Source organism: Adiantum capillus-veneris, chromosome 8, assembly GCF_014529385.1.
Source record: "Adiantum capillus-veneris isolate H3 chromosome 8, ASM1452938v2, whole genome shotgun sequence".
NCBI lineage: Eukaryota > Viridiplantae > Streptophyta > Polypodiopsida > Polypodiales > Pteridaceae > Adiantum > Adiantum capillus-veneris.
Genome location: NC_140938.1, coordinates 47,025,718 through 47,048,439, shown reverse-complemented (window position 1 = coordinate 47,048,439; position 22,722 = coordinate 47,025,718). Strand labels below are relative to the sequence as shown.

The 22,722-nt window shown below is 45.4% G+C and overlaps 1 protein-coding gene across 1 annotated transcript in view; it reads right to left on the bottom strand.

Annotated features, from left to right (window-relative positions):
• The window catches only part of LOC147452081 (pyrimidine d), a 69,074-nt gene extending 48,612 nt beyond the window's left edge, over positions 1-20,462 (bottom strand). Inside the window, exon 1 of the mRNA XM_086517879.1 lies at positions 20,200-20,462. Coding sequence (XP_086374005.1) covers positions 20,200-20,352 — 153 coding nt within the window. The 5' untranslated portion in view covers positions 20,353-20,462. The remainder of the gene's footprint in view (positions 1-20,199) is intronic.
• Between the last annotated feature and the right edge of the window lie 2,260 nt (positions 20,463-22,722).

The window sequence follows — 22,722 nt, the reverse complement described above, 5'->3', positions numbered from 1 at the left end:
TGACTGACAGTTCTACCGAGGACTTGTCTACAGACAGTTCAGACTCCGATGATGGAAACTTTTATGCGAACAAGAAGAATTTTTATAAAGCCAACCAGTATGACTTTCTGGAAGATAAAAGCAAGAAAGTCCAAGAGTTTAAGGAAGGTGGATACTCGATCAAATTTGACACTTGATACTCAAATGCTTCGAAGGCTTTGTCTTTTATACAGCAGTTTGACATCGCTTTCGCGGGAGGACGCTACTCGGAGCGCTCCAAGATTCGGAGAGCTGCCTCTTTTTAAGGGGAATGCTCGCACTTGGTGGTCCACGCTTCTTTTAAACAAGGCTGCGCCAGTTAAATGGCTGAAATTTAAGAAGCTTTTTATTTCTTCTTGGTTGACGCAAGAGTATGAACGCGATATACGAGCTGCTTGGAACCATCTTCGGATGACCAAGAAAGATAGAATAAATGCTTACTGTGAGAGATTCTGGAGCTCTTTTCAACCCACCTCTTCATTCAAGAAGATCTCGTTCAGAGAACAGATTGAGCGGTTCACCTTGGGTCTACCTACAGAGATCCGAGATCACTACTTGGAACAGAAGTCAGTTTCTATTCAGGAGTTGATGAGTCATGCGAAGCGGGGCTTTGCCATTCACTTTGGCAGTCTGACCTACCCTACAGATAAGGCCATAACACAACGAGCCGAACAGACTTCTGGGAATGAAAGTAGAAAGAAAAAGAGCAACCCAGAGAAGAAGGATGCACAACCCAAGCTTACTCCTCAGGAGCGAGCTCAATTCATCAAGGAGGGAAAGTGCTTTGGATGCGGGGAACATGGACATATCTCCGCGAAGTGCCCTAAAAAGGCACAGAAAGAACAGAATGATAAGGACGACGACAGGCCTGAGAGTTCGAGAGCAGCTGAGGAACGTGGACAAAAAGGCAAGATGAAAACAAGACTAGTTCCAGATTGTGTGGGTACCGATCCCAACACCATGGACGAGAGTACAGAACTTTGCCGAGCTTGGGGCAAAGTGAAAGATCAAGAGGCCCTGATCTTCTTTGATGGAGGAGCCAAGGCCAATTTCATTTCACCGGAATTGGCGGCACGGCTCGAGATCACTCCCAATCGGATGGGACCACTTGCAGTGGAAGTTCTAGCGGCACCTAGCAAGGACGTAGTGTCACGTGATACATCCAACCCTATGTGTCCGTGGACAAGCTACAGCACGACAAGGGTTCAGTCAGTCCAGTCAGTCTAGATTTAGAAGTGATCTGGCACTTTTGTGAGTCTAATCGTAGACCGTGCATGCCCAGTCACTTAGTGTAGATGCATATCCTCTGGTTGCACACAGCATGATCATCAGCATTCCCATCACAATCCATCAGAATCAATCGGGGGAATTTTCCAGTGCATTTAGCGTATTTTACCTATTTTTGGCATTTTTCACTTATTAATTCAAGTGACTTCCAAACAAAAGTAGGTAGGGCAATTTGGGTAAGAAAATATATAAGCAAACCAAAGTTAGCACTAAATGGCAGAAGAGGCAACAGGAGCCAAGCTCAACAGGCAACTTCTCAACAAGAACTTGGTGGTCTCCCCTCCAAGCAAGGACCTTCCCCTAGCGTTTTCTTCAACAGCACTCACTAGCGTTTTCAGCATCTGCAACATCGCCATCACCTTCCACAGCCTGGCGTTTTTGTATCAGGGGATCATCGCCAAGGAACCCCTGCAACTAGCGTTTTTGCAACCTTCAGTGTTAGCAGAATTTCAGCCTTGACAGACCTCAGCATGCAGCGTTTTTCAGCCATGAAGAACCGGCAAGATCAGCCCTAAAAGGAGTAGCAGATTCAGCCCGGAAAGACCATCGGTTTTCAGCCTAAAGACACCTCAGTTTTCAGCCCTAAACCTTCAGATTTTCAGCGACAAAGACCCACAGAAACAACCCCCAAAATCAGCGTTTTTGGCTCAATCGCAGATTTCAACCCATAGCGTTTTTAGACAGCAGTAGAAAGATTGCAAATTTCAGCCCTTAGGTCGACTTCGTCATCCCCGTCGTCATCGTAAACATAGCCTAGACTTGCATCAGCCTCATGCATTACCATTTGTACCAGATTGTGCAATCATAAGTAGACCACTCTCGCCGACGAGAGTGGGGCCTTCGGAGGAGGGTTTTACAACGTCTTTGGTGTCGTATCTCTCTTCTCTCTCTATCTCTCAGTCTCATACACTTGCACGCACAGTGTCCATTCACGTGTTTGTGATCATAGCATTCTCTCATTAAGAACGGAAGGCTCTACCTTCCATAAGAACAAAAGGAACCTTGAGCACAGTTCGGAGCACTCATCTTGAGCAAAGCGCAAACATTTATTTCGTAGCACCTAACATTGGTATCAGAGCTTTGGCAGTGTTCTCTATCACTCAAGGAAAGAACCACAAGCATCACAAGAATGTTTTTTCTTGCTTGTTGCAGTCGCACGAACCCAAGTTCGCTTGGGCGTGTCGATTCCTAATCGTGTTTTTGAAGAGTGACAGGGATCCCAAGAAAGAAGGGCTTGTTCAGCCTCCCCTTGTGTCTCTTTTCACTCATTGAGAGCGGACGGTGCACTTAGCAGCCCGCCAATCGACGTGAGGTGGGAAAAAAGCAACCTTGGTGTGAGCGCAAGGCCACCAAGGGGTGCGCCCACGGAAAGGAGTAGAACTCGGGTGAAGAGAAGATCCTTCTCAAACGCGGTTTGCAAGCGAAAGAAAACCTCAAGACCCTCAAGCACCCAAGAACCCAAGACCCTCAAGAACCCAAGTTCCTCGTGAACTTAAGAACCAAAGATCATAGTGCATGGTCGTCACCCGAAGCGGAATGGATACTTCACATACAGGTGATGAGCATGAGAGAGGCGATGAAGAATTTTCCCCACCAAGAGATTTTTCCGACCCTCCTCCTTCACCATCTACACCACAAAGTGTACCAAACCCTCTGGAGGCAATGATCAAGCAGATGATGGACATGATGGCCAAACAAGAAGAGACTCGCATGAACATGATGGCCCAACAACAAGAAGCGAATCGAATTGCTTTGGCTTAACAAGAAGCAAATCGCATTGCTTTAGAACGCGAACGCGATGAATGAAAAGAAAGAAAAGAACAAAGAAAGGAGGAAGCGGCAGCATGAAGCGCAGCCTTGGAGGCCAAGCGTGAAGCTCAAAAGGTGGCCTTGGCGGCCGAGCGTGAAGCTCAAAAGAGTGGCCTTGGAGATCGAGCGTGAGGCTCAAGGAGAACTACGCACTCAAACATTGATTCGACAAGTACTTGCCTCGAAATCCGAACCAGCCAAAGATCATGGGAGTTCCTCAAGTGGCGCAAGCCACGATGCGGATTCCAACCATCTAGTCACAGAGAAGTTGACTTTCAGTAAGTATGATGGTAAAGATGGATGCTACGGTTATTCATTCTTGGTTCCATCAATTTAATGCTTATTTTGCGACAACTAAGAAGACGGGAAATAGCAAAGTTTTGACGACAGCCATGTACCTTGCCGGTGATGCCATTAATTGGTACCACGCATGGCAAGAGGCACAGTTAGCCGCACACCTAGAGGAAGCCGATGAACTCACGCCCCTTTGCTTCAATTGGGCTGATTTCCAAGACAAGCTCAAGGCGCGGTTTATGCCACCTTAGTACCTCGCACGATTGAAGGACGATTGGCGCGCTCTCAAGCAAAATGGTATTCCGTTATGCCTTTTTCTAATCGTGCTTTGCAGCTAGGTATCCAATTACGCAAGTCGGATGATGAACGCAAGGAGGCATTCCTTTATGGATTGGACGAGTATATCAAGTACGATATCGAGCTGCTCGATCCAATCCATCTCAACAAGGCGGTAGCGATTGCTCTCGCACAGGAGATGAAGCACAACAAGGGAAAGCCTAAGGAGAACAAGACTTCAACAAGTACCTCGAAGACTTCTCAAAACCTTGAGAACGGTAAGAACGATAAGAATGGTAAGAATGGTAACTCTTCTAACCAATCTTCCAACAGTCTCTCAAAAAAAAAAATCTTCCAATGAATCTAAGGGTAAGGCTAACACAATTGCTAAACCTAAGCTTACTCCAAATGAAAAGGTAGCACAAGGAATTGTAGGAGAATGCATCACGTCGGAAGAGCAAAGCACTTATTCTAAGGAAGGTCGTTGTTTTCATTGTCACATTAAGGGTCACATAAAAAGAACATGTCCTAAGCTTGAATCGAATGAATCTAAAGAATCCACAAAACCCACTTCCTCTGTCAATGCAATTAATGATAACACGAGTGTGCCCCAAGTTTCTTATGATCCTCCCATTGATGATTCTCTCATTAAATGTTATGGTCATATGACGGGGCAACGTTTTGTCATATTGTTTGACCCAGGTAGTATGCATGATGTGATCAGTCCCTCTCTTGTTGAGAGAGCCCACCTAGAAGTTAGCCAGAGATCTCCTATCGAGGTCTCTGGCTTTGTTCCCGGTATGGACGCTCTCATCATGGAGGAGTGCCTTGATGTGTTGTTTGCAATTCACCAAGCTGCCTTCACTAGAAGATTTGTTGTCTCTCCTCTCTCAGGATGTGATATGATTTTGGGCATTCGATGGTTTCGTGATGCTAACCCTCTCATTGATAGGGAGGCTAACGCTTTCACTCTCAATGCCAAAAGTGATTCTCCCATTGTCATTCATGGAGAGGACATTGTTCATTCTCCATCTCTCATATGCAGGACAAGATTGAACGGATTCATGAGAAGGAGACTCTCTCGGTCTCTTTTTCTCAAAAGCATTACACACAGGATTTGCATGATTATGAGAAGCATGATGAATTGAATGACACCGATTTGCATGATGATTTGAATGATAATGATGAGCATGATGATTTGCATGATCAAGATGTGATTTCTCACAAGCATAATGATTTGCATGATGATCAAGGTGTGATTTCTCACAAGCATGATGAGTTGCATGAAGATGATGTGATTGTTCACAAGGATGATGTGTTAGTGGATGCTTTTTCTACCGAAGCTAACCTCGTTGTAGATTCGATCAATCACGAAGAACCAATCTTGGCTTTCGAGTCGAGGTCCAAAGAACCCCCACAGGACGATTCGATCATTCAGGAAGAACCGATCTTGGCTCTCGAGCCTAGGTCCAAAGAACCCTCACAGGAAGTATTATGTGTTCGCATGATTGATATGCACGCATTGTTCAAGTGTTTCATTCGTGATCGTTTCCTGTATTTTAGTCAACGTCTTTATGTGATCCCTTTTCCTAGGCATGACATATTGTACGTTGAGCACATTTCACTCATGAATGAGCACAAATGTATGCGGATTTTTCATGAAAAGCTGAAAAGTATGCATTCAAGGAAGTCACATTCCATGTCTCTTCCTTGGCGCGACACAGTTGTAGAACGAGCACATGAAAGTATGAGCACCAAGCATGGGCATTTCCGTTGTGAATTGCAACAGTTGATTGCTTTAGATCAGAAGAGAAAGATTCGATCTCATTGTTTGCGTGTGTGTGGTGAACGGTCTGGCACTCCGTTTCTTTCTTCATCTACATTGCATGCACAGTCTTTTAGGAAGACAAGATTTTTTCCATTCACTTTACATGGAATAGGTATGTTCATGGTTTTGTGTTGGAAATGGTTTCAGGAATTTTCAGCCATGGAGATTCTTGAAGAAGAAAGAAGTATGACTCTCAACGATGAAGCATCGAAGGAGCCACACAAGACTGTCGCTTTTGACGCGGCCCAAAGAAGCAAGCGTTGCAGACCTTTATAAAGTTCAAGTACCGCACGACCCACACATCAGAGTGGACTGGCAAAGAGTCCCTTCCAGAATTCCGGATGCTATTGCGATCTCCCTCGACGCCATACAGTTCGGTACCAGTACCTCACTTTGAAAAGGAGGAGATGTCACGTGACACATCCAACCCTATGTGTCCGTGGACAAGCTACAACACAACAAGGGTTCAGTCACTCCTGTCAGTCTAGATTTAGAAGTGATCTGGTACTTTTGTGAGTCTATTCGTAGACCGTGCATGCCTAGTCACTTAGTGTAGATGCATATCCTCCGGTTGCACACAGCATGATCATCAGCATTCCCATCAGAATCCATCAGAATCAATCAGGGGAATTTTCCAGTGCATTTAGCGTATTTTACCTATTTTTGGCATTTTTCACTTATTAATTTAAGTGACTTTCCAACAAAAGTAGGTAGGGCAATTTGGGTAAGAAAATATATAAGCAAACCAAAGTTAGCACTAAATGGCAGAAGAGGCAACAAGAGCCAAGCTCAACAGGCAACTTCTCAACAAGAACTTGGTGGTCTCCCCTCCAAGCAAGGACCTTCGCCTAGCGTTTTCTTCAACAGCACTCACTAGCGTTTTCAGCATCTGCAACATCGCCATCACCTTCCACAGCCTGGCGTTTTTGTATCAAGGCACCATCGCCAAGGAACCCCTGCAGCTAGCGTTTTTGCAACCTACATCGTTAGCAGAATTTCAGCCTTGACAGACCTCAGCATGCAGCATTTTTCAGCCATGAAGAACCGGCAAGATCAGCCCTAAAAGGAGTAACAGATTCAGCCCGGAAAGACACATCGGTTTTCAGCCTAAAGACACCTCAGTTCTCAGCCCTAAACCTGCAGATTTTCAGCGACAAAGACCCACAGAAACAGCCCCCAAAATCAGCGTTTTTGGCTCAGTCGCAGATTTCAGCCCATAGCGTTTTTGGACAGCAGTAGAAAGATTGCAGATTTCAGCCCTTAGGTCGACTTCGTCATCCCCGTCGTCATCGTCGACATAGCCTAGACTTGCATCAATCTCATGCATTACCATTTGTACCAGATTGTGCAATCATAAGTAGACCACTCTCGCCGACGAGAGTGGGGCCTTCGGAGGAGGGTTTTACAACGTCTTTGGTGTCGTACCTCTTCTCTCTCTATCTCTCAGCCTCATACACTTGCACGCACAATGTCCATTCACGTGTTTGTGATCATAGCATTCTCTCATTAAGAACGGAAGGCTCTACCTTCCATAAGAACAGAAGGAACCTTGAGCAAAGTTCGGAGCACTCATCTTGAGCAAAGCGCAAACATTCATTCCGCTGCACCTAACACGTAGCCATTACACCTGTCATTGGCAAACTTCGGTTGCATTGTCAGGGGTATTTGGGGCATGAGGACTTCTTCATAATGCCTTTGGAGGGTTGTGATGTTCTCTTAGGGATTCCCTGGTACCACAAGAACAACACCGTGGTCGATTATCGGGCGAGGAAAGCGACATTGACTACAGAGAAGGGCAGAACCATTGTACTTGATATTAAACTGAAGGGCGAGTCTGTCCCTATTGTATCGGCTTCGGCCATTTCAAAATTAATGAAATCCAGTCTGTTTGTTTACTCGATCTTTATGAAAGAATTGAGCAATAAGAATAGGACAAATATGTCTAAACTTGATAAAGAACGCGGCCTACCAAGGGAGTTACCACCTGCTCGTCCTGAAGATCATACCATTGATCTGATACCTGGAAGCACACCACCGAACCGGCCACCAGAATCAAGAGATTATGAACCAAGTGAAAGACCTCTTGGAAAAGGGTCTTGTCCAGCCTAGTACTTCACCGTACTGCTCTCCAGCGTTGTTGGTTTTGAAGAAAGACGGATCTTGGAGAATATGCATCGATTATAGAGCTCTCAACGAAATAACCATCAAGAACAGATTTCCGATCCCTAGGATCGATGATATACTCGACAGGTTAGAGGGATCCTCGTGCTTTAGCACGATTGACTTGAAGAGTGGATATCATCAGATCAGGATAGCGCCAGGAGACGTCTACAAGACAGCTTTTCGGGCGACTTTTGGGTTATTTGAGTTTTTGGTGATGCCTTTTGGCTTAACCAATGCTCCTGCGACATTTAACCGGATGATGGACAAGATTTTTCGAGAGTACAGGCTATTTGTTGGCACTTTCTTTGACGACATCATTGTTTTCTCCAAGAATGAGGCAGAACACAGAGATCATCTGCTTCAGGTCTTTCAAGCATTACGAGATCACAAGTTAGTGATTAATGCAAAGAAAAGTGTATTTTTTCCTACCAGAGATACACTTTTTGGGACACATTGTCTCAGCAGCAGGATCCGGCCAAGATAGAGACTATACGTGATTGGCCCGATTTGAAGAATGTCCATGAAGTTAGAAGCTTCTTGGGACTGTGTTCGTACTACAGGCGGTTCATTCGAAAGTTTGCAGAGGTTGCTTTCCCTATGCATATCTTAACACAGAAAGGAGTCCCTTTCTCGTGGGGATCCACAGAGGTGACTGCCTTTCAGACATTGAAAGAGAAATTGACTACACGACCAGTTTTGACTTTGCCGGACTTGCAGAAGTCATTTGAAGTATATTGTGATGCTTGTGGTCGTAGTCTAGGTGCGGTCTTAATGCAAGAAGGCCATGTCATTGCTTACGAGAGCCGATTGTTCTCAAGGCCGGAGATAGCAGCACACATTTATGAGAAAGAGCTTTTGGCGGTTTCCATGCTCTTACTCGGAGCGGATTTTACTGTCTTTACAGACCATCAGAGTTTGCGCTACTTCTTGTCACAGAAGCAGCTTTCGGAAAAGCAGATGCAGTGGGCGAACATCTTGTCACAGTTTCACTTCCAGATTGTCCATGTGCAGGGACAGAAGAATGTGGTGGCAAATGCTTTGTCTCAGAAACCGTTGGTTCTGGCTATTTCCGCAATACATCATAGGAGCTTCGAGGATATGGTCGACCAGTATGCCACAGATACAGATTTTGCAGATATTTTCACATGGATGCGGGATGGGGAGACAGTAGCAGGATACTCCATTCGGGAAGGCTACTTGATGAGAAAAACCATGTTTGTGCGTTACACAGCCGTTGAGAGAAAAGGCTATGCATGAATGCCACTGTCCACCTTTTACGGGTCACCGCGGCATTGCTACCACCATGAAAGGGATAGAGAGATACTTCTTTTGGCCAAGACTCAAAAAGGATGTGGAAGAGTTTATGCGCAGTTGCTTAGTATACCAGAAGGTCAAGTTTGACATGCATAAGGCACAGGGATTGTTACAGCCTTTACCCATACCCACCCGCCCTTGGGAAAGTATTGCAATGGATTTCATTTTTGATCTTCCGAGAACACAGAGTGGTCACGATGGTATCTGCATTGTTATTGACACATTTAGCAAACAGGCTCATTTCATTCCAGTGAAGAAAACAATCAAGCCGGATCATTTAGCAAGACTGTTTGTGGCCCAGATCTTCAGATTACATGGCATGCCTGAGACGATTGTCTCCGACAGAGACCCCAGAATTACGAATTTGTTTTGGAAGGCAATTTGGGAGAACATTGGCACGCGGTTGCAATTCTCGTCATCGTTCCACCCGCAGACTGATGGGCAATCTGAGATTGCAAATTCAGTGGTTTAGATTTATTCAAGTCTTATAACTCAGATCAGAAGACTCAATGGGAAAAGTACCTACCTTTGGTGGAATTTGCCTACGATAACATGATACACTCTTCGACGGGGAAGGCGCCATTTGAGATTGTTGAAGGTGCTGCGAAGGTTCCACCCTTCCTAAGCATGAAAGATAAGATTTTTGAAGCGGATGAATATACGTGAGAGTTGGATACGGCTTTTGCCAAGGTTCGCGAGACTTTGCAGAAGTCTCAAGAACGACAGAAAAGGCAGCGGATCGCCATTGTCGCGACTTGAAATTGAAGGAGGATGATTGGGTGCTCTTACGTTTTGAGAAGGCACGCCTAAGAAAGAAAAAGGAAAAGAAGAGGCTTTTTCCAAAGCGTAGTATGCGATACTACGGACCTTTCTAGATCACTGAAAAGATAAATGATGTCTCCTTCCAAATGAAATCGCCACATACTTAAAGGATTCACGATGCATTTCATGTGAGTCTCTTAAAACCTTTTAAGAGTGATGTGCCTGATGATGGGGAGTCTGATGAGCAACCCAAAGTGGCAGAAAACGAGGAGATCCTTGTTCCTGAACAAATTTTGGCACATAAGGATACGAAGAATAAAGGTAAAGTCCGAAGGCTATTCTTGGTTAAGTTCAAGAACTATCCTACATTGGATGCGAAGTGGATGGAGGAGGACCTAGCAGATACTCCTCAGATTGTGACACTTTACCTCGATGCTTTTGGTTTAGCATAATCTACTCCAAATGGAACCCAGAATTCAGCTTGGCTGGAGATCTGGTGCAGTGGGATGCACAAGAGGGGAGTAACTCTGCTCCTTTGTCAACAGATGCCTTGATTTAGATACTAGAGTCATTGATGTCTCTTTGAGCTTCAGGGATACTGCAAGCTGGCAGTATTCTGCTGTATGACTTTATGAAATGGAATTCCTAATTACGATACTGATTTGTTCTTGACTTCTTTTAAGTGCAGGAACTGATAGACGAAATGACTGCAGCATTTTGGTCTGATTGATCTCGTATAGACATGGTTGCAATAGGGGTTAAGTCAATTGGACATCGATGAGGTCCCGATTGGATCTAGATGCGATTGCTAGCTACATTGCCGATAAATCATGCTCTTAAGATCCGAATGAATGTCATGTGATGTCTTGTGATGTCTAGTGATGTCCTGTGATGTCGTGTGATGTGACTGTCGATTTAGTACATGTGCTAGATGTGTGTTCCTAGTACGTAGGTACTAACAGCTAGTGTCTGCTAAGATGGTTTATGGCTTCTGTCTGTTTTGTAGGCGTAATCGAGGGCGATTACAATGCTTTCAAGAGGGGGTATGTCACAAAGTGATGACGTGTCTGCCCGAGAGCATGCGGGAAACCCTAACCCTGATTGCTGCTGAAAACCCTAATTTTGCAAACCCTAACCCTAAAATATGCCAAAAACCCTAACCCTAAAACCTGTCCTAACCCTAACCCTAACCCTAACCCTAGCAGCAGAAAAGTAGATTTCCGAAAAATGCGCTGGCATGTTGACCTGTCACCGTACGGAAAAAGAAAGCTTTTCAACCCTCCAAGCGACGCAATTGGTGCTTTTTCTCTACGTTTTGGCAAGGAGAGAGAGAGAAAGATTACTTACTTTATTTTTTATGAAACGAGAGAGAGAGAGAGAGAGAGAGAGAGAGAGAGAGAGAGAGAGAGAGAGAGAGAATTTTTAGCTTTTGATTTGGAAGCTTTTGGGGCTCTGCTTTTGGGCATCCCTTGTAAACAATAAATTGGCGGTTTGGGCTCACTCTTCAGAGCATCTGGACGCAGAGTCTGAGAGTGAAACCCTAACCGCTCTCTTGTACTTTGACATTGATTTAATACATAAAGAAATAACGAAAGGGGCGCCAATCTTTGGGGCCAATATCTCTAGGCATGGAACTCCGCTGGGCCAGTGCAAATCTATTGTGATCTGTGAATTGTTTTGAAGTGGTTATTTGGTGCTGTCGCGATTGATTCTTGACTTGGAGTGTCCAAGTCTGTTATAGTTATGGTGTTCAACACCACACCACAGTGGGTCAGGAGGTCAGCACCCATATTTACGTATGGTCAGGAGACTGTGGAGTACACACATACATATACTTATCTTGGGGTAGTCTTCGGTACACCGGTGTTTTCAACTTTTCACTGAGGAGAGCATCAAAGACTAGACTGACGAGAGCATATGCAGCCTTGGGAGGACTGAGAGGATGTGTTCGCAGGTTCAGTTTCAGAAACCGCGAACAAAGCTCTGGCTTTTTGACACTCTAGTGACTTCAGCTATGCTCTATGGAGTTCAGGCATGGGGACCCTCAGTAGACCACCATGAAAGATCTGGCAACACAGATAGATGGAGATGTATGGAGAGGCCTCTAGTCTCTATGATCGCTCGGATGATTCGGGCGGGCTAAGGCATCAGTACCGCATGAGATTATCCGAACCGAGCTAGCCGCCCCCCCCCCCCCCCCTCGTGGTGGAGGCATTGACTAGATCAATATCTTTTATACATGGTTTATGGGATCTCCCCAGGGACAGATACGAACAGCTTGCCCTGGAGTCATCTCGACAACTAGCGCTACAAGGCGATACAGCATGTTGGTATGGACAGATGACAGCGTGGTTTCAATCACATGGTTTCAACATGGATGGATTGTCTCGGTTTCAATACTCCCTGGATGCAAGCTCCTTGTCTCTCACACGGACAGAGATCACCAGACTCATACGCCAAGATCTGATTCAGCTAGATACCAAGAGCAAATGGATACAACCGACACAGGAGTTGGGCACGAAGATGGCTGTAACAAACTACTGACGTGTCAAAGCCTAAAGAATGGAGTCAACTTACAGATGTGAGCGAGGGGCCTAAACCCTAAGAAGAACAAGTAACAGAAGAAGTCCTACCAACTTATGGGGACTGTAACAGACTTGGACACTCCAAGTCAAGAATCAATCACGACAGCAACAAATAACCACTTCAAACAATTCACAGATCACAATAGATTTGCACTGGCCCGGCGGAGTTCCGTGCCTAGAGATATTGGCCCAAAAGACTGGCGCCCCTTTCGGTATTTCTTTTTGTATTAATCAATCATCAAAGTACAAGAGAGCGGTTAGGGTTTCACTCTCAGACTCTGCGTCGAGATGCTCTGAGAAGTGAGGCCCTCACCACTAATTTAAAGGTTACAAGGGATGCCCAAAAGCAGAGCCCCAAAAGCTTCAAATCAAAAGCAATTGCTCTCTCTCTCTCACAGAGAGTCAAAACTTGAAAGCAAAAGCATTCTCTCTCTCTTTCTCATATTGTAGAGAAAAAGCAAAATTTGCGTCGCTCATCATTTTCAAAACCAAAATATATATATATATATATATATATATATATATATATATAAATAGCCTCCGCGATTTCCGGAAATTAGGTTTGCAAGAATTTTAGGGTTTCTTGCAAAAATTAGGGTTTCTGTTGTCCGCCACATCATCACTTTGTGACATACCCCCCTCTTGAAAGCATTGTAATCGACCGCGATTATGCCTGCAAAACCGACAAAAGCCATAAACCGTCTTAGCAGACACTGACTGTTAGTACCTACGTACTAGGAACACATATCTAGCACATGTACAAAATCGACAGTCACATCACACGACATCACAGGACATCACCAGACATCACAGGACATCACATGACATTCAACATTCATTCGGATCTTAGACCATGATTTATCGGCAATGTAGCTAGCAATCACATCTAGGTCCAATTGGGACCTCAACGATGTCCGATTGACTAACCCCTATTGCAACCATGTCTATTCGAGATCAATCAGACCAAAATGCTACAGTCATTTCGTCTATCAGTTCCTGCACTCACAAGAAGTCAAGAACAAATCAATATTATTATCAGGAATTCCATTTCATAAAGTCATCCAGCAGAATACTATCAGCTCTCAGTATCCCTGAAGCTCAAAGAGACATCAGTGACTTTAGTATCAAAATCAAGGCATCTGTTGACAAAGGAGCGGAGTGACTCCCCTCTTGTGCATCCCACTGCACCAGATCTCCGGCCAAGCTGAATTCTGGGTTCCGTTTGGAGTAGACTATGCTAAACCAAAACATCGAGGTAAAGTTTCACAATCCGAGGAGTATTTGCTAGGTCCTCCTCCACCATCCACTTCGCATCAAATGCAGGAAAGTTCTTGAACTTAACCAAGAACCACCTTCGGACTTTACCTTTCTTCGTATCGTTATGTGCCAAAATCTGTTTAGGAACAAGGATCTCCTCGTTTTCTTCCACTTCGGGTTGCTCATCAAGCTCCCCATCATCAGGCACATCACCCTTAACAGGTTTCAAGAGACTCACATGCAATGCATTGTGAATCCTCCAAGTATCTGGCAGTTTCAATCGGAAGGAGACATCATTTATCTTGTCAGTGATCTGGAAAGGTCCGTAGTATCACATACTAAGCTTTGGAAAAAGCCTCTCCTTTCCCTTTTTCTTTCGTAGGCATGCCTTCTCAAAACGTAAGAGCACCCAATCATCCTCCTTCAATTTCATGTCGCGACGATGGTGATCCGCTGCCTTTTTCTGTCGTTCTTGAGACTCATGCAAAGTCTCGCGAACCTTGGCAAAAGCCATATCCAAATCTCGCGAATATTCATCCGCTTCAAATATCTAATCTTTCGTGCTCAGGAAGGATGGAACCTTCGCACCACTTTCAACAATCTCACATGGCGTCTTCCCCGTCGAAGAGTGTATTGTGTTATTGTAGACAAATTCCACCAAAGGTAAGTTCTTTTCCCATTGAGTCTTCTGATCCGAGATACAAGACTTCAATAAATCTAAAATCACTGAATTGGCAATCTCAAATTGCCCATCAGTCTGCAAGTGGAACGATGACGAGAATTGCAACTGCGTACCAATGTTCTCCCAAATTGCCTTCCAAAACAAACTCATAAATCTGGGGTCTCTGTCGGAGACAATCATCAGACGTGCCATGTAATCGGAAAATCATCGTGATCATTCTGTGTTCTCGGGAGATCAAAAATGAAATCCATTTCAATACTTTTCCAGGGGCGGGTGGGTATGGGTAAAGGCTTTAACAATCCCTGTGCCTTATGCCTGTCAAAATTGACCTTCTGGCATACTGCGCACAACTCTTCCACGTCCTTTTTGAGTCACGGCCAAAAGAAGTCTCTCTCTACCCCTTTCATGGTGGTAGCAATGCCACGGTGACCCGTAAAAGGTGGACAGTGGCATTCAGTCATAACATTTTCCCTCAACGGCTGTGTAACGCACAACATAGTCTTTTTCATCAAGTAGCCTTCTCGAAGGGAGTATCCAGCTATTGTCTCCCCATCCCGTATCCGTGTGAAAATATCTGCAAAATCTGTATCTGTGGCATACTGATCGACCATATCCTCAAAGCTCGTATGATGTATCGCGGAAATAGCCAGAACCAATGGTTTCTGAGACAAAGCATCTGCCACCACATTCTTCTGTCCCTGCACATGGACAATCTGGAAGTGGAACTGTGAATCTGTGATAAGATGTTCGCCCACCGCATCTGCTTTTCGAAAGCTGCTTCTGTGACAAGAAGTAGCGCAAACTCTGATGGTCTGTAAAGACAGTAAAATCGGCTCCGAGTAGGTAATGCCGCCGCTGAGTAAGAGCATGGATAACCGCCAAAAGCTCTTTCTCATAAATCTGTGTTGTCATCTCCAGCCTAGAGAACAAACGGCTCTCGTAAGCTATGACATGGCCTTCTTGCATCAAGACCGTACCCAGACTACGACCACAAGCATCACAATATACTTCAAATGACTTCTGCAAGTCCGGCAAAGTCAAAATAGGTCCCGTAGTCAATTTCTCTTTCAATGTCTGAAAGGCAATCACCTCTGTGGGTCCCCACGAAAAAGGTACTCCTTTCTGTTTCAAGGTATGCAAAGGGGAAGCAACCTTTGCAAACTTTCGTATGAACCGCCTGTAGTACGAACACAATCCCAAGAAGCTTCTAACTTCATGGACATTCCTCAAATCGGGCCAATCACGGATAGTCTCTACCTTGGCCGGGTCCATTTGCACTCCTGCTGTTGATCCTGAAAAAGTATCAAACTCGATCGAGTGGCCACCTTCCTTAAACTCTCGGACTTTCTTGCTTTTATTTTCGAGAAAGTCATACTGGTTAGCTTTGTAAAAATTCTTCTTGTTCGCATAAAAGTTTCCGTCATGGGAATCTGAGCTGTCTGTAGACGAGTCCTCAGTAGAACTGTCAGTCTCTGGGCGAGATGTAGCCTTCTTTGCCTTTTTCTTGCCCTTTCCGAAGCTTTGTTTCTTGCTTCGCTTTTTACCTTTTCTGTCTTCTTCGCTCGATTCTGAAGAGCTAGAAGAACTGTCAGATGAAGAAGAAGAAGAAGAAGAAGAAGAACTGGGTACTCCTTCAAACAACGTAACCGCGAAATGTTTCAAGGCTGAAACGTTTCACCCTGAAACGTGGCGTTTCACTACGAAACGTTTCAGTCCAAAATTAGAGCTCGGTGAAACGTGAGGCCGAAAGGTGAGTTTAGCGACTTTGAAACTAAAACTATGGTAACTTGTTGTTAGTGAAACGGCTCGTGTTTCACTTGGTGAGTGAAACGTTTCAAGGCCCGAAACGTTTCACCTCCCCCGACCTGTCGAAACGCGTTTCATGGTGACGCTGCCTTCAAATCGAACACGCTTCTTCCGTTTCTTTGCCTTGTCGAATGTAGACTGACGACCCAAATATCCCGAGAAGTCAATGCTTTTCTTTTGCTTTTTGCCATGCTTTTTGACTTTCTTCTGTGCGTCAAAAAGCTGAGCAATCCGTGCATCAACCACCTCTTCTAGTTCCTTCTCTGAATATTATTTGGAATCAGAAGGTTTCTTGAAAGCAGATTTCGGGGGTGGTGTAGTGGTTTTCTGCCACTGTGCATGCACTTCCTAAAAAGAAGTCTCGCTCATATATTTTGCCAATTTCGGATCCTTCGCAAAACTGAGCATCATCTTTGTTGCATCGTCGATCAATTGACGACGCTTCATCTCTCTTTGCTCCGCCTGAGTAGGCCGAGGCGGGCCATACTCTCTGTCTGAATCTTCGTTGTGATCCCAGCCCACATCTCCAGATGTAGAGGGAGTCGACTGATCCTTGCGTGAAGCCATAGGTGCCGCGGAAAAAAAATTTGGGGATCGGATTTCCCGTAGAAGAGAAATCGGCCTTGCTCTGATACCACTGTAACACACTTGGACACTCCAAGTCAAGAATCAATCACGACACCCTAGAGATATTGGCCCCAGAGACTGGCGCCCCTTTCGGTATTTCTTTTTGTATTAATCAATCATCAAAGTACAAGAGAGCGGTTAGGGTTTCACTCTCAGACTCTGCGTCCAGATGCTCTGAGAAGTGAGGCCCTCACCACTAATTTAAAGGTTACAAGGGATGCCCAAAAGCAGAGCCCTAAAAGCTTCAAATCAAAAGCAATTGCTCTCTCTCTCTCACAAAGAGTCAAAACTTGAAAGCAAAAGCATTCTCTCTCTCTTTCTCATATTGTAGAGAAAAAGCAAAATTTGTGTCGCTCATTATTTTCAAAACAAAAAAAAAAAGCGATTTCTGAAAATTAGGGTTTCTGGTAGAAATTAGGGTTTCTGCTGTCCACCACGCCATCACTGTGACAGGGACCCTGTCCGATGGGGCCCCAAGTGACAAAGATTAACATAAAGCAGGACCTGTACACACGCACGCAAAAACTGATGACGTGGCAAATTTCCAAAAATTGTGCTGACATGATGACGTGGCAGGCTGTACGGATTTCCGCGTTTTGCGTTGGCTGATGACGTGGTAGGCTGTACGGATTTTCGTAAATTGCGCTGGCAGCTTTTTGGCTTTTCTTTTGGACCAGAAGCTTTTGAGTTCTAAAGGCTTTTTATTGTAACTCCTTTTCAAGCCAAGGGCCTTTAAATATGAGGCTAGGGCTCATTCTCTGGCATGCTTCCTAGAGAAGGTGCAGAGTCTGGAGTACCGGCTTGTACTGTGTTGATGCAATATAAAGAAATACCGAAAGGGGTGCCAAGGTTTGGGGCCAATACTCTCTGGGGTGGAATTCCGCCACTCCATGTCGCGTGTCAGCTCTCTCTTTCAGTTCAGTTGTTATTAAAGTGTTAAAAGTCTGTTCAGTCTGTTCTTTTCTATTGGCACGTGGTGCCCGCCTTGTGACAATGACCTTCTACAGAGAGCATCTTCTCCAACTCACGGAGGACGGTTTTGTGACTAGGCATGCATACATGGATACGCACTTATCTCATGGGATATGATGCGTTATTGGGCAAATATGCACATCCTCACATCAACTCCAGATTGAGATTGGCCTATTTCGAGGGGTACCAGCAGGTGCCAAGATGTCACTTATGTAACTTAAGAGCCAGAGAGAGCTGCTCTACACAAGTCATTGCCCGGCGTACTATGAGATACGCGGCTGCTTCCACTGCCTGTTCAGAGAAGGTTTCCGACCATTTTCTAGAGTCATGAGATACAAGGATCAGAGATGTCTCGGATTGTTCCTGCTAGAGCTGCGCAGACTTAGGGAGAGCTTGCTGAGGACATTAAGGGAAAGACAATCTTGGAGACGAATCACAGATTTCTTTACACCAGCGAGGGAAGAGCTACAGGAGCAGTCACCACAGCAGATCTCAGAGCCCACCCACACTAGAGGTACGTTGCTTGACCGAGCCACTGAGCTAGGCAGATCCAGACCACGCCCGCGACCTCGGGGGATCTCCCACCATTGACGAATGCTGCAGCAGAAGATACAAACCACTTTAGCTCGACATGCAAGACGGCCAAGCAGGGTACTGACCATGGAGGAGGTTGATGAGATTCCACAGCGACCGATGAGAGATTTCATCAGATTCACTTTCTTTTTCCTTGGTGTTTTTTAGTGTTAGTTCTTTGTAATTTCCGTACTCAGACATGATATCAGATTCACCAATTGTAACTTTTTGGTCTCATAAGTCATTTTGGCCTTTCGAAGACGTTAATATAACATTTCATTTCATTTCACATCATCATCTCTCTCTCTCTCTCTCTCTCTCTCTCTCTCTCTCTCTCTCTCTCTCTCTCTCTCTCTCTCTCTCTCTCTCTCTCTCTCTCTCTCTCACAGTTTCCTCTGGGCGAGGGACTGCCCTGGGGGAGGCGTTAAGCCACAGTCCAGTCCAGTCCCGCCCCACCAGAATTTGCTACTGTGCCGACTTGAAGCCCAACGATGGCGTGAATCTGCTACCCTGAATTGGCATGAATCTGCTGCTATGCCGACCTAAAGCTCGACGACAGCGTGAATCAAAATGTTATGTTGCTCTGCCGACCTGAAACCCAATTGTTGTGCCGACCTGAAGTCTACCTAAAACCCAACTGCTCTGCTAACCAGAACTACTGATTTGCTGCCCGACAACGGCCTTTGCGAACTTGCTACCCGACGACGGCCTACAACTTGCGGCCTATACGAAACTTGGTGCCCCGCTTCGCTAGACAGCACTTGCCCAGTGTCTCACTGAGCCGGTCAATAAGAACCAAGGCACATTGACAAACAGCAGGCTGTCCAACGTCGCCCATGGCCACTCGGGCATCATCCCGAGGCAAGCACAGTTTTGCCGGAGTCGTCGCAACACCTCCGAAGATGGACAGCATAGCTCGCCTACAAAACGAACTCGAAAGACTTCGCAAGGAGAATGACGAGCTGAAGCAAAGGCTTATGGACTTCGAGGCTCGGCTCGGCTCGCCGCGCCGCAGTGGGGAGGATTGCAAAAAGAAAGGATTGGAACAGATGGAAGTCAAATTTGACGAAGCAAAGGTGGAAGTAAAGACGATCCTCGCAAAGGAAATCAAAACTCAAGTGCAAGAAGATGTCTGCGGCGTCCACGCTACGCGACGGCAACAACAAGAGAAAATTGCTCTCAATGTTCCCATCGGTGGGCTCCCAAGCAACTGGAAAGGGTAGGGGGACCTCAAGTTCCACGAGTCCTTTGCCTGCATTCAAGCAAATACCCACATGGTACAATGGGATCCAGCAACAATCGTCTCTCTTACACACGAGCACCGCACCAACCATGCTATCCTTACCTTCAAGACCAAGACAGACTGAATCAAACTCCTTGAGCAATCGAAGGACACCAAAATGTGGTTTGCAGAAGATCTTACACCCGCTCAACTCAAACAAAAGAAGGCAAAACTTCAAAAGATGCGAGAAACGCGCACAGCAGGGAAGTGGGCAGTCTATCGAGGAGGTAAAGCCATCATCCAAGAGTTCCAAACTCCCAAACCGGCTTCTTCCTCTCATCTTCCCCTCTGTAGGTTTTGTTCAACTTATCTTCCTTTTATTTACTCCTTGTTGGACACTCAGTCCTTAACTGAGATGTACCTCCCCTCGCTTCGAAGAACTCTTTGTAATGTTTTGTTTCTGGTCCCAAAGGTCATATCTGACCTCCATGGACAATAATTGCTCTTGAGAGAGAGAGAGAGAGAGAGAGAGAGAGAGAGAGAGAGAGAACGTAGGGGTGTGTGTGTGTGTGTGTGTGTGTGTGTATTTGTTTGTGTGTGTTCGTTTTAAATAAAACCGGCAAGTGCTTGGACATCACATTGAAGAAACATTGTTGACACTAAAATAGGACAAACTTATTTCTGTATGCAAATATGTTTTGGGGCGGGGGTAAAAAAAGCTCACCCATGTCAAGCGAGACTTCGGTGGACGAGTGGGCGTCGACGCAGCTGAGGATTCCGCTGTACCAGAGCAAAAGGAACGTGGAGGAGGAAGAAATCGTCTAGCGCTACGAAGGAGAGATCGTTTAGTGAGGCGGCCTGTCTGAGCCCAGGCCATTACTCTTTGTCAAATGAAAACCCTCTGTCTTCCTGCCTGACTGGACCGTAAGTCTTGAGCTCAAGCCTCGCAGCCTAAATAATCAGCAAACTCACGAGGGCTTGGGAGCAATCCAGAATCATTGGATTAAGCTCGTTGTGAGCAATTGTGGACCATTCGATTAAGGCTGTTGAATAGGGCCACATAGTGTTTCCTCCTCTTTTTTTTTTTTTGTTTAAAGCAAAACTCACAATTGTGAGTGAATTATATTAATCAACCCAAATAGTTACAAGGTCTTGTCATGCTCGTGTTGAGCCATGACATCATCCAGGGCCCCAAGTTACATCTGCTAACAGGGCAGCCAACCCAACCAACTTATCCATGATGCATAAGGTTCATTATCATGTCCTTCTCAGAACTATCATGTTCTTCTGAGAACTTTTAATAGCCAAGATTTTCCGTCCTAGGCATGCCCTCTGCTAACAGCAAGGCACAAGTAGTCCTAGGCCAATCCTCCGATTGTTGCTTGCACCCGAGCGTCCATATTAGCACTTTGCTCTCTTGTATAATTTCTGCGAAGCTTGCCACCTCAAGACCTCCTTCAAACACACACGGGTTCCTTGTTTGCCATACATTATGTAGGAAAAAGTACCTGACGATTTGAGTGTTGATGAGGATGGCAGGACCACTTGAATTCTTCCCTCCAAGGAAAAGATCAGTCTTGTAAAACCCAATTTTCCACGTTCTTTGGACCCAATTGCATATCTTCCCTGCGAGGCCTTTGATAGTTGGGAAATCCATGAAGAGGTGGGCCAGATCTTCACTAGCCAACCTGCACCCCAAGCATCGATCTGACCCAATCCCTCTTTCCTGAATCTTCACCCTGTCGGAAGAGCACCCCAAATTACCTTCCATAAGAATACCTTCATGTGCTGCAGAATCTTTGGCTTCCAAATGTTCTCCATTACTTGCTCTCACCTTTCCTTCGGCCATTGTTTTTTCCATACCTTGTTAAGGGGGCTAGACAAATTCTTCTTATGCATCATTGTATGGTAGATGTCTTTAGGATGGGGTTTCCATAAGAGACTGCTTCCAGGCCATTTTCAAGCATTCCAGTCAAACTCCGAAACACATATAGGCATCACTAAACTGTCAAGCTCTTTCATCACTTTGTGCATCAGCAAGACCTCCAAGAAATTCAATTGGTACTGGGTAACCAGAAGGTCAGTGGTTTTCCAACTCTTGTTGTCACTGTCCCAGAAGTGCCCCAGTCGATTTAGACCCTTATTATTCAGCTTCTTGGCTATCTCTATCCAATAGGGAATTTGTAGCAGTTCTATAACTTTGGACAGCCAAGGGGACCAATGCAAAATGGAGTTCTTGAAGTATTTGGTTTTCTCCCCCCACATTAAGACTCCTGCTTCTCTATTGCATTTTCTTACCAATTCTCCTGAGCTACCCCCCAGTCTTAGAGTAGTCCACGTCGGGGCTAACAACTTGTCATGAACCGCCACCCCTCTCCACTTTCCCCCTTTCGAGCCAAGTTTAGTTGTCTCCATCATATCTTTGATCATGACAGTCCAAACTTGATCCTGTTTAGCCAAGGAAACAACAAATTTGGCACAGCGCATGGGCCACAAGGTTCATAATTCTGAGGCCTCCTTGATTCTCCGGCCGAGCAACTGATTCCCAACGGGCCCATTGCCATGGCCTGGAGGATTTCGTGTTGTTTTTCCATAAAAACCTTTTCAATGGTTTTAAGAACTCTTTCCAATGACACTTAGCCATCTTGAGAAGCAGGCTAGTGAAGGCAATATAAGGAATCATAAAGGCTCTTATCACTTTAATCCGACTTGGGAATGGGAGAAAGCATACTCCCACCTACTCATTTTTGTTTTGATTTTTTCAAGCACCCACTCAAATCTTTGCTTGTGAGTACGTCCACCCCCAAGGGGGCTCCCAGATGTCTGAAGATATTCCCTTTTTTGACAATCTCCCCCGACTAGACAGAAGGGTCAAATGAGTCATTTTCCGATAGGGAGATCAGCCTTGACTTCTCTATAATACACTGGGACCCCGAAGCTACTGAAAAAAATTGTACAATCTCCAGAGCTTTCCTGATGACCTGGGGGCACGCCTTCAGGAAGAGGAGAGAATGGTCTGCAAAAAGTTTTGCTAGAAGTTGGCTATTTCCTGGAAAAGCCAGGCCTTGCAACTCCCCTCGCTTCGCACTAGCTTCGAGCGTCGTGATTAAAGGATGTGATCCTATGGCAAAAAGTAGGGGGGCCAGAGGGCATCCCTGCTTAATAGACCTTTTGACCTCAAAAGAGCCCACAATTCTATCATTGAACACGAGATCTGACTGGCTTCCAACTCCCAGTACACTTACCA